This window comes from Thunnus albacares, chromosome 12 (genome assembly GCF_914725855.1).
Source record: "Thunnus albacares chromosome 12, fThuAlb1.1, whole genome shotgun sequence".
NCBI classification, from domain to species: Eukaryota; Metazoa; Chordata; class Actinopteri; order Scombriformes; family Scombridae; genus Thunnus; species Thunnus albacares.
The window spans coordinates 14,370,742-14,387,976 of NC_058117.1; the positions used below are offsets into that span (position 1 = coordinate 14,370,742).

At 40.8% G+C, this 17,235-nt stretch overlaps 1 protein-coding gene across 1 annotated transcript in view; it reads right to left on the bottom strand.

Moving 5' to 3' along the window:
• Window positions 1–16,610, bottom strand: part of LOC122993582 (glypican-1-like) — a 76,822-nt gene extending 60,212 nt beyond the window's left edge. Inside the window, exons 1-2 of the mRNA XM_044367876.1 lie at window positions 16,497–16,610; window positions 15,803–16,365 (exon numbers count right to left, since the gene is read on the bottom strand). Coding sequence (XP_044223811.1) covers window positions 15,803–15,962 — 160 coding nt within the window. The 5' untranslated portion in view covers window positions 15,963–16,365; window positions 16,497–16,610. The remainder of the gene's footprint in view (window positions 1–15,802; window positions 16,366–16,496) is intronic.
• Between the last annotated feature and the right edge of the window lie 625 nt (window positions 16,611–17,235).

Here is a 17,235-nt window from a genome sequence, read left to right on the forward strand (position 1 = left end):
ACTTAAACCCCATGTAATATTAACAGTAAGATTTCTGTAGAGTTGCAAGGTTTGTGTGTTTTCTGCAAAAAAAGTGTGCTATTATGATAGAGTGAAAGAGCAGGATATGGGGGATACTTGACCTGATGATCTGGCAACCCTCATCTTCAAGCTGTACACACTGTTGACTAGTAGCAGCCCAACAGCAGCAGCAGTAGTGGAGTCAGTGAGGTGGAGAATCTGAAGCGGTTAGTATTTATAGTTTAAACATTCCAATGTCACAGAATTGAAAACGACTTCATTGGACAAAACTAAGATACTTTGGTATTATATTTAATTTCAGCCGTTAGGTGCTGTTAGCTAATGTGTATCAGACATGCTGTTTAATTAAAAAATGCTATTACTGTTGGTGAAAATTCCTCCCAAAAGAAAATTAAGACATCTGGTCCCTTTTAAAGAAGAACCAAAGTGTCAGTAACAGATGAGCTTAGTTAATAGGAATATTCTGTGATCAATCCAAACATTAATCTTTGAAATTAGTGGGAGAAACAGTTACTATCTAATGCCATCTCTCCCCTTTTCAGCAGAGTTGTTATTGTGTATATGTCATTAAGACATGAACAGGCTAAATTAGTCACAGCTTGTCCAACGGATCTGTTTGTGACTGTCAGGCATCATTTCATTATGAAAATCTTGTCAGCAGCAGTCTGAGCAGCACAGAGACACACAGACAGGTGAGCTGCAGCCTCTCAGGTGAGCTCTGATGTCATAATGAAAGATCTAGCCATAAGTTCAGGAGTTGAATGAAAAATAATACAAATAGAGGTTTTTGAGATGATTTAACTATAGGTTGGAGCATCACTGCGGCTCTGACATGAAACTCATCTGAGAGGCTGCAGCTCACCTGTCTGTGTGTCTCTGTGCTGCCCACGCTGCTGCTGACAGGACGTGTATAGAATGGGTCAAATGAAGAGGATCAATTTCATTTCAATGTATGTGAGGACTGAGATATGACAATAAGAAATCTTAATCTTAAACTCTTGAGTTGTGTCGCCCAAATCCACAAAGTGAAAGAAGGACAGAATCTCAGGTGAGGTTTGAAAACCTTCCAGCAGCAAATTACAGAACAGCACATTACTCACTGGCTTCTATATATTTATTTTATTGCAATATTTATTATGACAGTCTATGATATGTTATTTTAAAACATTCATTTTTTGTCTCAGATTTATAATTAAGTAGTCTATCAATAAAATAAAATGTAAAAATCAGAGAAAAAATCATCCAGTTTCAGGCAAGTCAGCCTGTCATTCAGTAAAGTAAACATTTTCACTTGCTGCTTATGTGTCAGTCTATTTATGTGTGTATGTGTGTGCGCACATGTGCCTGTGAAAGAGAAAAGAGAGATAGAGAGCAAGTACACATACACAATTATTTTGGCCGTCTGACAAAAAAATGTCCCCACCAAAGTTAAAACCAAACCTACGCCCTTGGTCTAAGGATGCCTTTGGATGCAGACAAACAGAGAAAAACCCAAAGTTCTCAATTTAAAATGACATGAAATGAAAACAAGGAAGTAAATCTAACTAATTTTATATGATTAACTGACATTAAAAACTACTTTTTTCAGTTGACTAATTGATTCCTTGATTACTCATTTTAGCCATAAACATGAGAATGCCTAAAAAATGTATACATCTCACGCTGGGTACCACACCACAAACAATATTTTATGCAGCCCATATTGGCTACACAATGTTACCACATAACCGTTTCAGAAAGCAGCATAAACATACATCTAACCACTCATTAAATTTCATCTTGGTAACATTTTTTGGAAACCAGTTTTATGAGTCTATCGTCCCAGAGTGGTTAAAGCATATGGTATGCTCAGTAAGTATACAGAACGGAAGACTGAGGGCAAAGTGTGTCTGTATATATGTATGTGTGTGCCACAGCATACTGTTCCTCTCCGGAGGTCATCTCACCCTTCAGCTCTATAGCTGACCAGCCAGCAGTGGATAAACAAAGACAATGGCAATGATTTAAGCTCCAATCACCTCAATGTCACAGCTCAGTCTACCATCTCTGCAGGTACACATCTCTGCCCCGCCGAATGTGATTCAGAGTGCCAGTCACATGTATTACTCCTTATTCCTCAGCCTACCATTAATAAGAATTTGATTTAATTGCCCTGCCAAAGCATGAAAGATAATAATCGAGTCAGTTGTAAGAAACTGAGGGAAGGGATATGTTTAGAGAAGCAATTTGTGATTGATTTTAATTTAACGAGTATGCCTCGTCGGCACACACTCCAATAAACACAAACACATAGATACACACATATATTTATGTATTGGTTGAATGACCGGAGTCAAAGCAGTCAGAGGAGACAGCAGAATCATCTCTGTGTCCGAGGCATAAACAACCTTTATTGACGTCACCAAAAATCAACAGGGCCAGGGCCTGAGAAAGAGAAAGCCAGCCAATTTATATAACAATGTGGGAAAAAAAGGGGGCTTTTGTGATGAGCACGACAGCTGTGCTTAATCAAGGGAAGTAAGCCAAGAGAGATGTGAAGGACACAGAAAGAGTGAACAAAGGTGAAGAAAACTGGAGAGAGGAAGAAGAGGCGTTGAAGGAAAATAAGAAGATAGGATATAAGACTGAAGAGGAGGGGGGAAAAGTCTTGACTCTACACTTGAGAACCTGAAAAAGGGATGAAAGATTTAAGGAGACTGTTGGAAGCAGAGTTCCTCCCAGTGAGCGCACAACTCTCTTGACAAAACAGCCCAGTATGGAACATCAAAGCCTCGATGCCTCTCTTTTTGCATCACATTGTGAACAGGGGTAAATTTGCCAGAACCAAGACAAGAAAAATAGGTGGTTGCTCCCCTTCATCAACCTACTGTGCTCTTAACAAGAAGAAAATAGTTTTCTTCTCTCACCCCTGTCCCATGGGGAGGATCGTAATTTCTATAAATGTTACTATTAGAAACTTTAAATGTGTCATAATAAGTCAAAGCTGTTTTTTTTGATATTATAAAAGCCTACACCAGAGCCACTTTTCTTGTTTCAGTCCATCCAGTCTTCGACGCCTTCGCCATTCATCAGCAGACATCACATGCAGACCAGAGCCATTCATCCTGAGCCTTACAGTCTCCTCTTCCCAACAGGACTTGTGATTCAATTCGACTGAGTGATGCCCCAGCCCTTGAATCTGCTGGGATTGTTTGGCGAAGTAGGGTGGCTGTGTACAGGGACACATGGGTGCAACAAGGGCGTCACTACTGCTGCTTCACAGCTAGAGAAGGTGATTTATCCATATACCGTACATGTGCGTAACCCGTGCACACGTGCAAAAACACATGTCAGTTCATTAGAGGACACAAGCATGTTGGCAGACATAAACACAGACACGCACAAATAGAAGCATGAGATGTAAATTGATTTTGAAAATGCCACGCCGAGTGATATAAGTGTGCTGAATAAATTAAGAGCTAACGTGGGAGGAGTGATTAGAAATGTAGACAAAATGATGCTGTGGTGAAAAAAAAAAAGTAAAGCAAGAGACACAAAAACAAAGAACAACAGGATGAAACAGGTGAAAGTTACAATTGCTATATAAACCCTGCGCATCATCTCTGTCTCTCTTTATCTCAGCAGGAAAGTAGTGAAAGCATGAAAGATTTAAAGAGAAGGCTTTTAGTTTAAACCATGGCCAATCCCAAAGACACATACTCATACACAAAATAGAGAAAAGAGATACTAGACTATCTCTGACAAAGCTCACTGTTATAATCGCCAGTCACCGGATAAAAATTGCATAAGTTCTGAACACATGCGCGCACACACATGCTAGCAAGCACCTAGCATCCCTCAGGGCTTCTAATATGACACTGATGAGTCAGGGATTCCGGTGGAAATACAGTGCTGCAAGATGCTGCACTTACTGTAGCTATCACCTTGTGCACATGCTGTTCAAACATACTTAAAAGTACATAAGGAGTAAAGGAATGCAGTGCCTTAAAACAATATGACGACCATCCTATAGCTGAGGGTTTCTTCTGATTTTTATAGTAGGTTGCAGAGTTTTAGCCTCAGACAGGTTTAGAGTGTTAGCGATAAAAGCTCACAAGCAACTGTCAAACTGACCTTGAATGAGGCACTTGGCATCAGACTATTTAAAATGAATTTTCATAATTATAGCTCTTGCTGATTGGCATACTACTCAGCAGCTCCCAGTATACTGCATATCCTGTATGTACAATATGTACGCCATGTAATCCTGCACAAGCCAGCAGGTTGTTGCTGTAAATAACATGGTCACCTTGTCTGGAAGAATAACAGTTGAATAAAAAAAAATGAAAACACTATGTAAAACACGTATCATGTACGCACTTATTAAAATATGCAAGCAGAAACACAGTCATGCATTAAAGTAATGCACCAAGACTCTAACACTCAACGCTTTTACATAGTATATATTTAAATACACACACATACACACACACACACACACACACACACAGGCAAATGCACATGCACATGCATAAACACTTTGAAACGCATTAGAAACACACAAGGCAGCCATGCACTAAGCTTGGGTTGACAGAGTTCATTTGGAAGATGTACAATATTTATGAGAGAAGACTCTGCAGGGGAAGAAGAAGAGATGAAAATAGTGAGGGAGCAGTGGGGGGATAGCAAATGACGAGACGAATGAAACGATGACGAGTGGGCCCGACTGAAATGCCCTCCGTTACGGCTGAGCGGAAGAAATGCAAGCTAAATAAGTCATTGTCATTTCAAGTTCATTAGCTCCCTGCTTGCCATCCCCTCCTGGGAGAAAGGAGACAAGAGGGAAAGTGTGTAAAGGTGTACTGTAACAGTACAGTAGCAACACCTCTGAAATTGTAGAAAATGGTTTCATTAGTTTTAAGCTTGCATCGACACGTTTTTTCTTACACAAGCAAAAATTCAGTTTTTACTGCAAACCCTTTATTGCCTCTTCACCAGCTCCATCAGTTCCATATAAATCACTGTTTCTTACATTTAGTCATTTACAATCTTGCCACAATTTCTGCAGTGAATGTGGAAAAAGTTTATAAAAAGTTTCTAAAAAAAATCTGAAATGTTAAAAACAGATCAACATTTCCTTCACACTGTTTTACTTTGCCATGTCTAAGATATGATGCTTCTTAGGGTGTAAAGAGATTATGCATACAGATGATTTCCAGAAACATTTTTCCTGAAAAGGGGACACAAAAAATAAAACAGACTGGAATTAGTGAGAGAGACTATTACAGGGAGGGGAGACGGACTGACAGACAGAGAGAAGGCAGGAAAAGTAGGAAAAGTGGAAAAAGAACAAAAATAAGAATTTAGGTAATAAAAAGCTAATCCTGTACCAGAAAACAGGATGACAATTGACAGTAATTACATATTTCCCCCTGTAATTATGAGCTTTTTTTATGCGCCCCTCTTCTCATAAGACCTTAGTAATCCTCTGGTCATTCCCACTCTTCCATCTTCAAACAGTCGCTCTACCTCCAGATCTAAATAGCCGTACATGGTCAAGCCAAATAAGCAAACCACCATGAACTACAGGGGCTTTCCTAAACCACAAATAACGCTTGAGAAATGATGTCACATAAAACCAGATCTCACTATCTAATTACAGAAAAATGCGCTTAGGAAGCACAAAATCCGACAGGAGATGAGAACTAGAGTGGTTGGAAGAAAGCTGCTTCACCACAAACTGGGGAAACAGAGATATAAATGGGCTGCAATGCACAGCTATACCAACTCATTTGGGTACTCTGGTTGATAGAAGAACTAATGCTATGGAGGACTAAGGATCTTTTCAGTTTTAGCCAATTATACAGTGGAGATTCCGAAAATGAAGCGGATGCAGAGGGAGACATTGTACATTAGGATCACAGAGCACTAGAGCCTGGAAAACTCCAGGAAGCCAATAAAACAACGCACAGATTTGACTGTAATTACATTCAAACTCAAGGAAGCAACGGAAATTGGGAGACGATTAAAGTGAGTGTGAGAAATGGATTCCCACAGGAAGATTAAAAAAGAGAAAGTAAAAAGATGCCCCGAAATTTTACAGAATCGTTAAATCAAATATAATTACACTGACTTTTAAGGGTAACGGTTAAAGAATGAATTCATCTTGTTCCCGAAGCCCGGAAGACACGAGGAGTCCTGCGGTGCAATCTTGTTTAACTTCACTGACAATAAAAAATTTTGAATTGTATTCTTGAAGCATATGACTTTAATATTCAACCGATTAAATGCATTGTAAAAATGTATCACAAAAACATGGAGTCATAAAAATCACAGACAAGTACCAGAAACAAATGTGCAATGTCTTTTTGGAGAGCATCTGTGAGAATGCAGTAAGTTTCACATGAAAAATAAATGAATTCACAACTTTCCCTGCAAGAGCAGATAGGGAGAGAGTGAGAGAGATAAAGCCTTAAAGGCAGAAACGACTCAGGGAGAGAGAAAGAGAGGAAAAAAAATAATTACAATAATGGAAACTGGTGTGAAACAGTTTATCTTGATGAGAGAAAATCTTCAGGAAATTATGAACGCCAAGTAACAATAACGCCAAATAACGCTATTGTGTGGAGCCTCTTGCCTACAACAGCTAAAAACTAAATCCTACAAAATGACCAATTTAAGAGCCAAAGAGGGAACTGTCAGAGAGATAAAGATTTGATAGAGCTGAAGAGAAAGTGGTGACTGTTCTGCATCCCAAGTATGGAAACATGCTTCTCGTTTGGAAGAGACTATGGAGAATAATGTTTATACCTCAGGGGAGAGGAGGGGAAGCTGGAGACAAAGAAGATATTCACAAGAAACACCTGGGATATCAGCCTCACACACACACACACACACACACATGCAGAAACACATACACTAACAGAAGGCTTGATGACTTGCAGTCCAGTTTTTTGTATAGCTACTTCTGCACTATTTTATTCTGCAAGGATTTGAGCTATAGTGTTTTTAATAACAACCTACAGTATGTGTGGAAGAAAGGGCCACTGCCGAACAGAGCAGAACAGAAATGATTGCCTATCAAAGGGAAGTGCGTAGTTGAGGAATATGTGTACTGTTGCGCCTGTGTGTCCTATCTTTATTAAATCTGTATTGTGTGTACCAGGCGTCGGAGCAGCGAGGTGCTGGACAAATTTCAGCCATTCAACAGTTAGATGACACCTTACTGATTTTATCAGCTATTCTATCTTTTTTATATACAGCCCCAATCTCTCATCTCTTGAATTTCCTATTTCCTCTTCTTTTTTATCTAAGAGATAGGGGCCTGAAAGCTGTCTCCATCAGCGAATATCCATCTTTTTTGGCAATTGTATTGGATATCAAGAACTGGATCTGAGCTGGAAGAAGTGCACAAAAAGTGTTGGTTGGCTGCACAAAAAAACCAGTAGGGAGTGTAAATGCATTAGCTACAGATAAATAACATGACAAAGCATTTCCATGTCATACTGCCACCGAATCAGCTGATCCAAGTCAATTAAGTCCAAAGCACGAAATATTCAGTTTCACTTTACACAAAGAAAAGCAGCAAATCTTTGGTGTTTGTGCTTGAAAAACTAAAACTATTAACCCAACTATTAATCAAAAAATAGCTGACTAGTCATTTCAGCCATAATCAAAAACATAGTTGACAAAAAAGAGTTGCAATCTTATGTAATTTAAAAATACCATTAACATTTAACCTGTGCAACAAGCAGGGTAGATTATATTTGTTTTTTCTTCATTTTGCCTTCTAATCACAGAGAGACTCTTAAGATTTATGATGTATGACTGTAAATGACTGTAAATCTGCCAGAAATAAAGGTGTTTTATGCTCTCAACATATTTTTGTTTTTTTTGTCAGATCAGACCCAGTATTTATAATCATAAATCTGAATAAGAATCAATAAAATCTTAAGAATACCTGTCGTCCTTTTTGTGTGTGTGCGCATGTGTGTTTGCGTGTGTGTATTTGTCTGTCACAGTGGGCCTGCTGAATCTTTGGTGCCACAGCCACAGGATTTCCCCTCTGGGATGTGTCTTAGCAAAGGAAAGAAAGTCTCTCAACACATACTCCAGTCCACAGCTGCAGACAGTGGGTATGTATGTGTGTGTGTGTGTGTGTGTTGGCGTAGGGCGTGTCACCCAGTAAAATTCATACTGCGTGCCCTCACTTAATATGGTAGTGGGCGTCCCAGTTTGGGTCAGTACCATCTGTCAAGCAGCAGGAGGCCAAGAGGAGAGGTAGCTGGAGCAGAGGCGAAGACACGCTGAGAGCTAAAGCCAGTTCCTTGTCACTTCAAATACACACCTAGTCTACAGAAAGCACTGCTGGAGGGGACATGAGCCACAACAGCTTGGCATGGCACACATACACACACACACACATATACACATTTACATAACCGACAAAAGGGCAAAACACAAACACCAGGAATTATGCACACACACACACACACACGCAAGGACAAGAAATGGAAAGGAAGCAGTTTAATAACGTTCTCACTACTGCTTTAGAAGTCATACAGAGTGCACACATCTGTGGCGCACACAGAGACAGATATTCTCTTGCTCACTTGTGGACACGTTAGGCACATGCACGCACATCTGCGCCCAACCTCCCACACACACACACACACACATACACAACAAGAGACAACGAAGAGACTTCCTGTGACAAGGGAATAATTCTCCTTTTGACACAGCCAATTCCTCTGAAGACAAAAGAGGAATCGTACACCGACACCCTACCTTCCTCAGAGGAACAACACACATGCCCCCACACTCTGTACACATACATAGGCCTGTTGCAATGACACTGCAGCTCCATGTGGTGACAAAAAAAAAAAAAGACAGGCCTATGCTGTCATCTTTGGCTCTATGTATCTGTGTGTGTGCTTACCATGGGAGGGCTGTACGTGTGAACTCCTACTCTCGCATTAGACAAGTGACAGGGAACAAAAGACAAGAGAAGCGAGAGGGGTGGCAGCAGCTGAAGCGCATTCTGGTCAAAGAAAATGCAGCTCATACTTGTCAAGGTAGTGTATCATATTCTGAAAAGCAGCGTCTTTCAGTCCACAATTTCCAACATCTTACACCGTGAGGTAAATTGTTGTAACTCCCCTAAAATAGACACAGGAAATAGAATAGAAAATACTGACATGTTTGTTAGCTTTTATGTCAATATAATGACTCAAAATATGAGTATATTTATAGGAAATAGGATGGAAAATTGTCTAATTTCCTGTCAGACTTCAATTGTTTGTCCAAAAATGAGTGAATTTTATATGATTTCTTCATGGTCTGTGCTATAAATGAAAAACAGGTAAGTGTGTAATCTGTAAAAAGGGTTGTTCAAACACCATCCAGAGCGACTTAACGAGTCTGGAAAGACTGTCCTCCAGATCTTCATGTTTCTAACAGGCCTGGGTTTGAAAATGATTACATAAGGAAGCAGCGCAGGGCACATTTTTTAAAACAAGCTTTCCTTTTTTACCGATTTTAATTTGTTTCTCTTTTTTCCTCCATATATCCCGTGACAGGGCGGAGTAGGGACTAGCAAAACCAAGAAGACCAGGGCAGCCAGAGTCATAGTCAGCAGACCACCAGCTCTCTCTCTCTCTCTCTCTCCCTCTCTCAATCTCTCTCTCTCTCTCTCTATGGTGAACATCAAACACGCTGTGGTCTGTTTCTCAAGAGGCTTCTTACTGACTTCAGCATTTTAACAACTCTGGCATATTCGGTTAGTAGGCAAACACACATACACAAACCAATGCAAACAGACATGCACACACACACGTACACATAAACAAGCGCGGGCAGGAGCCCAGATGCAGAGATTCACACACTTGAAACTGCAGCAGAGTTATGAGCTTGCACATTGTGATACAGAAACAACAGTTGCCTCTGCTTTAATCTATCTGTAGAGGAAGCCCAACAGACAACTGTGTGAGGTTTTATGCTGACATTAACCTTCAATAAGCCTTGGCCCTCTTATCTCCAAGTCAGTTAATGAGTTCCATTCACAAGACGGCAATATGTAATTCACTGTGATCAATTAGTTATCCACTATATGGAGAATAAGAACAGCACATAAGCGAGGATATTAATGGGATGAAGATAAGGCTACTGTCCAGAACGGCCACAGTGACAACACTGCCCGCTTATCTCAACACACACAGTATTTACTATTTATGGTTACATTTGGTCTGTCCCTTTATCTGTGTAGGAAAATCAATCTTTTCAGAGAGAGATCTAACATTAGAAGAATCTTAAAACTGGCTCAAATGCTTTGTGGAATTAAATTAAATGTATTTTTTTTTTTAGCATATTAGATTATAATTAAGTGATAATTGTATTACAGTGCTCTTCATAAGACAAACAAGACAGCATTTTGTTTCTTGTGCTGCTGCACCTTTACATTCAGTTCAGATTTGTACCATATAGGAGGCAGGGCTGCAACCATTGTTTATTTTGATTATCGATTAATGTGCTGGTTATTTTCTTGATTAATCACTTTGTCTATAAGACATTACAAAACTGAAAAATGCCTGTCACAATTTCCTACAGCCCAAGATGATGTTATCAAATGTCTTGTTTTCCCTGAAAGTCTAAAACCCAAATATATTAAATTTACTACAATGATAAGCAGCAAAATCTCTCATTTAAGAAACTAAAACCATCAAATGTTTAGAATGTTTGCTTTAAAATTGACTTAAACAATATCCAAATAGTTCCCAGCTAATTTTCTGTTGATCCACTGATCGTTGCAGCTCTAGTTGGAAGTGTAACAGAAATGTGGAGGTCCGACCTTTGATGTAAAAGTGATTTGAGCAGGTTTTTAAGATGCTGACCATATAATCACACCATCCCCACTTTAAGTCCCACTGGGGACCTTTGTTGCATGTCTCTCTCTCTCTTTCTCCCCTTGTTTCCTGTCTGTCGCTACTGTATCTTACACACAATGAATGCAAATAATGCCCCCAAAAATATACTTAAGAAAAAACTGAACTTCATTTGAGACATTGAATATTAAAGGAAGGTTACACAAAGACAAAACACGCATCTAAATTAGTAACAGAACCGCAAGCAAACATAGGATTGTCATTACTTCCCAATGGATATACACTGTGATATACTACTTGCCAGGTGTCCTTCATGTGTTTTGTGCCCCTGAATTTGGACGCAGTTCAAGTTTCCATGCCAACTTCTAAGGAGGGTTCATTATGGGAGTGCCCACTTCACTTGCCCATTTGGTGCCAACTATATTATAGCCTTTTCCTATCAACATAATATATCCACTTTAGAGTATGCTGATAATAATGCAATGGAACGATAATGCTAAAATCATTGCTAACACTGTCAACATATTTTTTTAATCATCTGACTGGCATGAGAGCACATTGCTGAGGGGACAAGAGTGAAGTACCACCACAGGTCAACCAGCTTCACAGGGGGGCACGCTGGTGGAGAGAAAAGCCGGAGGGTCTTAAGCAAACAGCATCCAGTGAAAAATATACAGCTACTATATAAGTATGTCCGCAGAGATCAAGAGCTTAAATACATACAACAATGTACATGATCTGAATTTTACTGCAGGCCATGAACACTCAGATGGGCCACACTTGACAGCTGGGTGCTTGTACACCAATAAGGATCAAATAAAAATACTGTAATTTCCCAAAAGTTTCTTTAAATTGATTAGTGCAGTGTTTCTTGTTGATTTAACAGCCTCCATCTGGCTGGTCAGCTATGTTTTGTGCCAGCAGGAGACTCCTATCACAATTTAACCTCTGGCTGGGGAGTGGCGTAGGGGGCAGCAAACACACTAGCAGCCATAATCTAATCATTAGCCTCAGTCAAAGAGGTGAGAGTTGCCCAGGAAGATTTTCTACTCAATTTGGGAAAATCTATGCTGTTTTAGCTACAATGCTATAACACTATAATACATTTCGAGACTTAGACCCATGTTTGCAGTCCAGCTGCTGAGTTCAAAACATTCCCATACTTTTAGCTGTGGGCTACCCCCACTGATCAGCCCATATTTCCACCCACAAGCCAGTTTTTAGTCAACAACAGTTCCTAGCAGGCCTGTTGAGTAGCAATCCCACTGTGTCATTAGTCAAACACTGGTTAGAGATGCTTTAGAGTGCTGAGCGACTCATAGTCAGCCTGTAGCAACCAGCAATCAACAACAACACAAATACAGCATGGGAAAGCCAATGCCATATGAGAATGTTACCAGCCTTGCTGCAGATGTCTAATGTAGCTTGTCTTTTTGTATAGGCTTATATGACATTGAGCATCTAACACTTATTGCCTGCCAGCTGCTTTCAAAGAGCGTCTGGCGCCTCCCTCCTTAAGAGCTGATGAGAGAGGGAAACAGAGAGATGAAGAATGTCATCCTCTGAAAGACAAAAAGATAAGTCATCAAGACTGTAATGATGGGGTGGGACAGGGAGGGGGCAGCGCAGAGAGGAGACGGATGAGTCCCATGAAAATCAATCATCCATTTTTTGGTAAAGAGTGACAAAACAGGCTGTTTCCGAAACTGATTACACTCCAAAGAAGTTAAACTAGCATCATCAAATTCATTTTAAGAGTATCAATCAGTTTACATGATTATTTGCGAGCCATTGCTTTTCATTTGTGCTCAGTTGATACTGTTCCCTTGGTCCAGTAAACACAGCTTCAATACAATGATAACAAACAGCTCACCCTTAACTCAATAGCTGTCTTCCGCATGGCTTTTTCCTGCAGGGCAAATTACTTAAGAATAGGGGACTATTCAAGTTGTTATATGAGGTGTATCGACATGAAGGCAATATTTAGCAATCTCCTTTCATCGCTGACTGAGCATAATCAAACAGAGATTGCGATATGGGATGGGGGTGTTCATGTGGTTGGAGATTTCTTACCTTTCTCACTCAGTTGTGCCTAATCTAAATGTAAAGAAGATAGGTACAAAGGTAAAAAGAAAATCAACTTTAAAACCCTAAGGTGTTGGATCCTGGAAATTCCATTAGCTTAGGAGCACATTTTTATTTAAATTTTTCTTTCTGGGCAAATTACTTGCAGACTTTATTCGCATATGCTTCCAAGTTTCATTATCATATGTAAGTTTTGTGCATCTATAAAAAGAAGTTCAATAATAGTTTCAGAAGTACATTAGCTACTTTGTGTGTCAAGGAATTGCATCTCATTAACTGTACGGAGGTTTTGAAAGGGCTGTGACAGAACATTATTTTTAGGGTTGGGATGCAGTCATCTCTCATCGTCCTCCCAGTCTGAACTGAGGTGATGTACTCAGCATGTGACCTTGAGTCAGGCCCGGCCAATTCATTAGGTTGATCAAGCCCTGGTGTCACAGCAGGAAATATCCTGCTGCAAATGTCAGGGATCATCCACAACATTCAGGTGGCTCATAATTTGCAGGCATAAATTAAAGCTCTCATATTTTACTAAGGTGTTTAATATGCCAGACTGAAGCATATCAGCAGTTATTTATGCTTGAGAGCCAAGAGACAGGGACACAGGGAGAAATATCGTCAACGAACAACACCAAATCTCCCCCTTCTCTCTCTATCTCTTTTTCTCTCTTCAATTCTCTATGTCTCTCTTTCTGGCCTTCAATATCTGTCTCACTCCTCGACATTCTGTCTTACCAAGAATGCATTGACCCCAGACTTAAGTAAGCTCCACATCATTGATTGAAACAAGAGGAATAGGTGGTGTCCTGACAAGACAGATTCGCTCTTTAAAGCATTATGGATTACAGACATTTGGAAGAAAAGGGGATTTCATCGGTACCAGGCATTAATTCAGTCAAATGATTTATTCAGTATGGTCAATCAATTAAATTAGAAGCGTCCAGTTGCTACTTGGCCCTTAGTACCTTATGATGTATGGTGTGATGACATGAGCTAACAGTTTCATCACATTACTGCCTCACCATCAAATCTTATAATCTCTCCTATCCTATCAGAGTAGGAATCTACTGTATATCTTTGCATCAGATATCATGTTCCACAAAGGCTTAACGTTCCATTTATGCAACTCAGTGGCAGCTCTCGACCATCGCAAACCTGAGCGCGAACAAAATGGAGACACCTGCTATCTGTAAGTTGAAAAGCAACAGCACATCACACTGTATATACTATTTCTGTCAAGGCACAATGCTCTTTCTGTAACGGTGCTGTGCTGTGCTGTGCTGTGCTGTGTTGTGTGCGAGCCCATATGCTATCAGAAAATAGAGCAGTTTCTACTTTAGGATCATCCTGAGTGAGTGACCTTTAGGTGAATACTGCAGAAAGTCACCCTTGTACTTCTCAGTGCCGTTCAGCCTGTGCTAATGGACAAACATTGCCATCTTCACAAGAGAGAAGAGTTTATCTGCTGTCACAGTAGTGTAGCACTCTGTGGAAAATGAATTGGACAACATAGAGAAGCTGACTGACGCAAGATCTGGAGGGGCTTTTTGAGGAACAGTATGCTATCAGATTGGGAAGGACTGCAGCAGTGTTACAGTAAAAGATGAACATTTCCCATGTCCACACTCATTTCTTGTTTTCAAATATTTGCCTTTTGCCAACTGATGTCAATTTTTTGGAAAAGGGTTCTTCACATTCACTTATTCTACAGTTTTGGAAGAATGAAATATACAGGATGTGAGTTCAAAAGTGAGTTATACTCCCTGTGGATCTGTACACAGGAAAGCGGTTTTGTAAGCATGCACGGTCACAGTCTGCTGTCTTGTCCATGCATGTACTCTACTGTAAGTGTAGAAGCTGAAATTGCTGTAAACTGTGTGTGTGTTCATGTGTGTGGAAGCGTTGCACCAAATTCCAGGGGAGGCACACGTGTAATCATCTGAACTGCAGAGGGGCTTGTGACCGTCTGACATCAGACCATGAATGACACAGTGAGCAACATCATATTTGCTGGTTACAGCACATGGTCAAGTGACTGGCTGGCGATTTATAAGGAAGAATTCCCCTCAGTACAAAGACCAGACAGCTCAAAGAGGAAAGATTAGGGAGTGTCTTCATGAATAGAGTTGAGACTGACAGGGAAACTCAAGAGAGAACAGAAAGTGAGGTACTGGTCTGCCAACTGGTTTTTTTCCAAAAATGTTGAGTGTGAGAACATTTGAAGGGACTTTCTCATTTTTTTGATCAGTGATCAAACAGCCAGATTGTCTACGACATGTCTGTACTGTCTTAATATCTTTTGAAAGCAACATTTCATCTTGAGAGATAGCTGAGAGCTAGAGCTCCTCTGCTTTTACCATGTGACGTGAAATGAGTGTGACTACAGGTTCAAAAGGTATAAATATAGAAACTGGGTTATCTCACCAAAAAAAAAAAAAAAAAAACTTGTTTTAATAAGACATATTTTTAAGTTCCAGTATGCTACAGGCCACACTAAGTTCAAAGAACTGAGTTTGGGAATCAACACTCAAACTTACAATCATTCATTTTTACAGGATATGTCAGATCTACCCATGAACTCTTACAATAAATGGTGCTACTGCAGGTGCGAGTTTGGCCCCAAAATAGACTAACATTCCTTGGGGGGATTGCAGAGGGATTATGGTACTCAGTGGCAATGAGTTTAAAGCAACTGTGTGGTACTTTATAGTGTATTAAAGAATTTAAATAACTTGTGTCATGGTATTTGGGATTTTTTTAGTTCAGGGGGTAAGATCAGAGAGCGCACAACATTATGGGAACAGACTTTGGTCAGACTGTATTTTAAAGGAGCTTACCTGATATTTCAGCCTGAGGGGCACCGTCCACAGAGAATCCTTTGCCGCTATAAAACTGCCTGATATCCGAGCAACTCCTGGCTTTGCTGGTCCCTTTGTCCCCATAGGCTGTTGCCGTTAGAGAGCACAGTGCCAGAGCCGCTATGATGAAGGAATCCATCCCAACCGATCGCTGTATGTGGACTTAGTCAAGTGCAAATCCGACTGTGTTGAGTTCTAAACGGAGCGGAGACTCCCAGTTAGTAGCCGCGTGTCAAACAGTGGCTACTGAGTGCTGCTGTGCGTAAAATATCCTCCACCTTCCTTTCTCTCTCCTGCCCTTTCAGTGCGTTCACTGAGTCTGTGGCTGGTCTCCGCGCACTGCTGCACGGTACAGGAGCGACTCTTCACAGCGCAGAGGTCCCGTCTCTTCCCACTCCTATTATGCAGGGCCGATGTTGACAGGACAGCAGCTTATTATTTTTCCCAAAATAATTTTATCTTGTCACGCAGTGCACGGGATGAGCGCAGATCTCCTGTCTGTCTCATATATTCCACAGTTGAGGTTTAGAGTGTTGGCTCACCTAGAGAGGCAGAAGCAAGAGATGAAAGAATTAGGTTACGCACTTACAGCTGAAATAATGTAAGTCATGTCAGAAAATAGCACTATATTGCGCTGACGCTGTGCAGCCTGGTTCTGTCGCCGCACGCCTACCGGCTATTTTGACGGCCCCGGAGGGATCTGAGTAAAGAGGTGCGCACAGGCAGCTACCGCAGCTCGTTTCCAGTCTAGAACAGGGTTGAACGATGCTATGCCAGCGCTGCCACTCTGTAGAAAGAGGAGGAGGCGGGGGGAGAGAGAGAGAGAGAGAGAGAGAGAGAGAGAGAGAGAGAGAGAGAGAGAGAGAGAGAGAGAGAGAGAGAGAGAGAGAGAGAGAGAGAGAGAGAGAGCATAAGGTTTTGCGTTCTCCTGCCATTTCCGTTTAATTCTGTCTGCATTACTGTCTTACAGGTTTGATTCGTGGGTGTAGTTTAGAAAACATCTGTGGTTTTGTATTAGCCTGTGTGTGTGTGTGTGTGTGTGTGTGTATGTGTGTGTGTGTGTGTGTGTGTGTGTGTGTGTGTGTGTGTGTGTGTGTGTGTGTGTGTTGTATCTTAACGTGGTCTGGTTCTCAGTGAAGGAATGCGCGCTGCGCGTCCTGACAGCTTGATCTCCACCAGCCAGGTGTCACAGGTGAACTGAAGGTGTGCACTCGACCCCATCCAGTACCCTCCCACCAATATAGGTCAATGTTGAGTAGCTCTCCTCCACTCTGCAGAGAGTACCTGTATACATGTGCCATATCACTCCTCAAGGTGCAATTAAAGGGCCAACAAGTCAGTACCTGCCCTGTGCTGTTCCTAGTTTACCTGTCACCTGCAAAATGCCTTCATTATCTGAGTTTCTGTGTGTG